Source organism: Vombatus ursinus, unplaced genomic scaffold, assembly GCF_900497805.2.
Source record: "Vombatus ursinus unplaced genomic scaffold, bare-nosed wombat genome assembly UNPS02000582.1, whole genome shotgun sequence".
Classification (NCBI taxonomy): domain Eukaryota; kingdom Metazoa; phylum Chordata; class Mammalia; order Diprotodontia; family Vombatidae; genus Vombatus; species Vombatus ursinus.
Window position 1 is genome coordinate 1019609 of NW_020940360.1, and position 5000 is coordinate 1024608.

A 5000-nucleotide genomic window follows, 5' to 3' on the forward strand; every position below is an offset into this window, starting at 1 on the left:
TTTGTCCTCTATTATTAATTTATGTAGCCAGGTAAAAAGTACATGTTTGGCTTGGGTCCATGCTACCTTAAAAACAAAAAAAAAATCTGTCTTTTCTTTATTTATACAGAACCCCAGCAATGAAGCTTCATGGTGCTGGTTATGCTCACAGTCTCCAGATTCTATGACCATAGTGCTGACTGTGGCAGATTTTCCAGGGATGATCCCTTGCTTATCTGGTCTAATATATCCCCTAATTTGCTCCAGGTCACAACATAAATAATTTCTTTCAGAAGTGTTTTACTGATTTGTATCTTAGTGCATGTGTTTTAATTATTATTCTTTTGTATTTATACCTGGAAGTGATTTTCAGCACAAAAGATGAAATTTTTAGAAACCTAACAAATTAATAAATGAAACTATTTTACTTATTAGAGGCAATGACAGCACAGAGATCACAGAAATTCCTAGAACATCTAATATCTTCTGCAACAATTAAAACAGAAACAAGACACTCTCTAAATTTAGAGACAGCACACTAAAAAGCTGAAATTTTGCAGGCAAGAAAACCTTTTATTTTAAACCATTAAAAGAACCAAAAATAGTCAGCAGGTGGCCACAAGAATCCATGTTTCATTAAAATCACATAAAACCTAAGTACAAAAGCACCACTGATTATTGCTCTAGAAAAACGGCATGAAAAATTCAAATATGCACAGTAAAAACACCACCGTCTGCACAGGACTAATTTTCAAAGCAAGTGCGTGGAATGCTGATCCAATTTTACACACGGCTTCCAATATTCAACTGATGTTCATATTACTTTGGGGGTCAGGGGAAGTGATGGGGGGCTTCCAAAAAGCATTGTTATGAGAAGGGAAAATATTCATCGATATACATTTTTTAATATGCTGCCTATCATAAGTCCTAAAAAATTAGCATTTACAAAATACTTGATAAAAATATCTTTTAAAAGTTGTCCCGAGAGGTACATAAAATCCACCCCCAATTTTCGTGATAATTCATTCTCCCTTGTCACCTACAGATTCAGTTTTCCGTGCCTGTGAAAAGTAAAGGAAAAAAAAAAACAAAAAGAGAAGAAGGCTGTTACTAACCAGTCTCAGACCCCAGACAGATAGCCACCCCACTGACACAACGTTGGCTTTTTTTTTTTAAAGCATCCCTCCTTAAGCAGCTCCACTGCAAAGCCTATGTCCATTGTAGGTGCTCCACAGACAAGACAGGCATACATACCCACAAACACACTTCTCTTTGTTTATCGGTCTCTGCTTTTCAGAAAGCCACAGAAGCCTTCCTTACCTGCAAGCTTCCACTGTTCATAATGAAAAGCAGCACACTACTATCTGATTCTAGCCACTGCACACAGGCAGACATTCTCTACCGTACCCTTAACTTTCACTGTTTCAATCTGCCCCTTTACTGACAGTGTGCTGGGTGGGGCACCTCGGGATGTTGAAACACTAACAGTTGAGCGATAGATGCGAATCTGCAATAACATCATGGGCAATAAAGAGAAACATTATGAACATGCTATCAATGGTTTGGATTCCTGAATCAATTTGAAAATGCACTGAGTCAATCAGCGGGAGGCATTGACAGAAAGTACCTCTTCGGCTTTAGTTTCACCATTTTCAGACGGTGTAGTACCTTCCTTTCCAGATTCCTGCTTCTCATCCTTCTTCCCTTTAGCGCCTTTGTTAGCCTTTGTTCCAGGTTCCTTCTAACAGAAAGGATCAGAACACAGGAATATATGGAGTCATTAGACGTGATGGGACATTGGCTAATACCAATTAGTATCTTCAAAAACCCTTGAGGAGCCATAGCTGTGAAGGCTTTCATGAGGTGGCTGTCATGACTGATGCTTATTAATATCCAATGAAAGTCTTTCACTAGATTAAAACAAACAGCTCTGTAACCCTGGGTTCCATTGGTAAAATGCACTAAAAGGAGCTGTGATTTTCACTCTCGGTGTGGAAACTCTCTCCCCCTGGCACACACATTAATTCATATCTGACTTGGTTTGTTCCTCATATCTCCATTTCCTTCACCTTAGCCTCTTAGGATCCTGAGTTTCCTTTGAAGCTCAGACCCTTTCCAGAAATCTTTCCTGGTTTCCCTACTTGTTAGTGCTTCCACACCTTGAAATTACTTTGCATTTACTTATTTTTCTACCTTTTCTGTTGTTTTTTTTCCTTTTTTTTTTTTTTTTTTTTGGTGAGGGTTAAGTGACTTGCCCAGAGTCACACAGTTAATGAGTATTATGGGTCTGAGGCTGGATTTGAACTCAGGTCCTCCTGACTCCAAGGCCGGAACTCTATCCACTGTATCACCTAGCTACCCTCTACCCTTTTTTTTTAAACTATAAGTTAAAAAAATACTTTTTTTTCCTTTCTCTTCTTCCAACAACATGTAAATTCTTTGAGGGTAAGAAATGGTTTTTGCTTTTGTATTCACGGTAACTATCACAATGCCCAACATTAGTAGGTGCTTAGGAAATGATTGCTAAATATAACTTAGTTGATATCTGCTAGGGAGTTGCCTGAGGTCCAAATGATCTATCCAAGGTCACATAATTAGTTTCAGAGATAAGACTTGGACATAGGCCTTCCTAACTCCAGGGTCAGCATTCTATCCACAGTCTCACAATGCCTCTATCCCAATAAATCACTGCTTAGAAAATCCGCTGCAGCTTGGCTTATCAGAAATACTTTTCCTTTTTTTCTGAAAGGACAACGATTTCACTCATTTACTTATTCTCCTTGGTGGAGAGTGTATCCCACTGATGCTAGGAGTGAATGCTACTTAGCAAGAAGAACATTGGATGTCTGACAGAGGGGTCAAGGCATAGAACTGTGCCAACTGCCTCACTCTAGGCCTGGGGATTTGAGAGAAAACAAAATTTGGAAAGGTGGCTTGGGGAGCAGTTAGAGAGAAGGGTCACCACAGTTGGCAGAGCCATTAATTTCAATTAAACAGTGCACAGGGTGAAATGTGAGGCAGGCAGCAAGGGATTGAATTTAAGAACTCAGGTGAAAAGATGCTATTTTTAAGATCAAGCACCAGGAATGAATTTTTGCTGCTTCAAAAATTCGCCTGGAACTCTGGGACAGAGACAACTCACAAGATCACAAGGATTCAGAGCAGGAAGGAACCTCAGAGATCATCTAGTACCAACCCCCTCATTTTTCAGAGAACTCAGGCTCAGGAATTGGTCCAAGGTCACACAGGCAATAACTAGCAGAGCGAGGATTCAGATGGGAAGTGTTTTGACTCTAAACACCAGCACTTTCCCCACTTTACCATACTTTGGAAAAATCAAACAACCACACAGCAAAACGTCAAACTTTGAGCCAACAATGAAGGCTAGGACTGGCATAGAGCAAAAAGGCCTTCTGGGGCTCACATACCTGGATGGGCCTATTTCCTCTCAGTTACATGCAAGGCAATGTGACCCTTGGGTCACCCAGCTTGTTGCCAACAGAATCCTCAGAGACCATTCAGCTCCTCTAGGTTTGAAATGAAGCATATTTAAACTAGGTCCTCTGCCAGAATGGCTCTCAGAGCACCTGCCTTGGCAAAGCTGCATGCCCAAAAGCATAGTGAGCCCTCCTGTTTCCACTTTACTTAAGAGAAAAATGCCCTCTTTGTAGACCACAAACTACACATAATAATTTTTTTGAGGATGTCTCTAATCAGCAATGACAGTGTTCTTGCTAGTTCATTTAGCAACCATTCAGCCTGACCTTTCCCAGGAAATGGAGTTAGAGGAAGGATTATTATTTATGCATTTATTTAAAAATACCCCCTACCACCACCCAAGAGTGGGAAAAAAAAGTACCTCTTACCTTAGTGGCTTTTCTTGGTTTTGGTTCAGGTTTTGGTGGCGCAGGTTTCTGCAAAGACATTTTTAATTTTGCAAATACTTAAAAAAAAAATCAAACACGGAATCCCTTTGCCACTGTAATGCACAAAAGAATGCAGAAAAGTAGATGACACATTCTTTGACCCCCTAAAGTCTGTAATGTGATAGTTCTTAGTCTTAGTACTCCAAACACCTGTTTCTCATGGAACAGGTCTCCTCTAACCAGCCAAACCAGGCTCAGCAGAAATCTGATTCGTCTTTAAAGTGTTTTGTCCTATGCTGAGCAGGAGGCGTATTAGAAAGACCTTGGGAACCATTGGTATTTTGGACTCTATTCCAATTAGATGCATTTCAAGCAAGATGTAAAAGTTAACAACCTTAGCACCATTCAGAAGAGTTCTTTGGGTACATATCTAATGCTGCCATCTTAGGGTTTCTCTGTATTTTTTTTTATCATAGCACATCAGTGAGTGTGATGTCACAGGTACTTAAAATGATGTGAAATGCCCAATTAAAGGCTTACAGTCTGACTGAGTGGTCAGGTTAGACTTATCCATGACCCCTAAATCATAATGAAATCTTAAGCAAAGCCTAACCAGTAAGAAAGAAGACTGCTTATGAAATATTTCAAAATTATTTCTAAATAGTGTCATACATGAAGTAGATCCACACTCATTCTAATTTAGGTTGCCTGAAATATCAGTTCAAGTTGGGTGGAAACTTTCACATCTATCCAACCCCTATCTCTACTGCAGGCAGACAGGAAGCCCCATTTGATGATGGTACAGCTCTTTATACTAAGGATATTATTGTACTAGCATGAGAGGCAGCATGGTATAGCAAATAGACAGCTAAGTGGCATCATGATAGAACACTGGTCTTGGAATCAGGAAGACCTGAGTTCAAGTCCTGTCTCAGACATTTACTGGCTGTGCTACCCTAGGCAAATCACTTAACCTCTGTCTGCCTCAGTTTCCTCAACTGTAAAGTAGGAATAATAGGATCTACCTCCTAGGGTTGCTGTGAGAATCAAAAGAGATAATATGTAAAGTACTCAGCAAACCTTAAAATCTTATATAAATATTATTATTATCATCATCATCATCATCATCATCATCATCATCATCATCATCATCAT

General features: G+C 39.6%; 1 protein-coding gene across 3 annotated transcripts in view; it reads right to left on the bottom strand.

Annotated features, from left to right (window-relative positions):
• Positions 1-526: 526 nt before the first annotated feature.
• Positions 527-5000, bottom strand: part of HMGN3 (high mobility group nucleosomal binding domain 3) — a 72002-nt gene continuing 67528 nt past the window's right edge. The window contains exons 4-6 of one of the 3 annotated variants that reach the window (XM_027855216.1): positions 3846-3893; positions 1607-1720; positions 527-1040 (exon numbers count right to left, since the gene is read on the bottom strand). In XM_027855216.1, the coding sequence (XP_027711017.1) occupies positions 1002-1040; positions 1607-1720; positions 3846-3893 (201 nt within the window). In that variant the 3' untranslated portion in view covers positions 527-1001. The other 2 variants (XM_027855206.1, XM_027855198.1) reach the window with 2 other exon arrangements.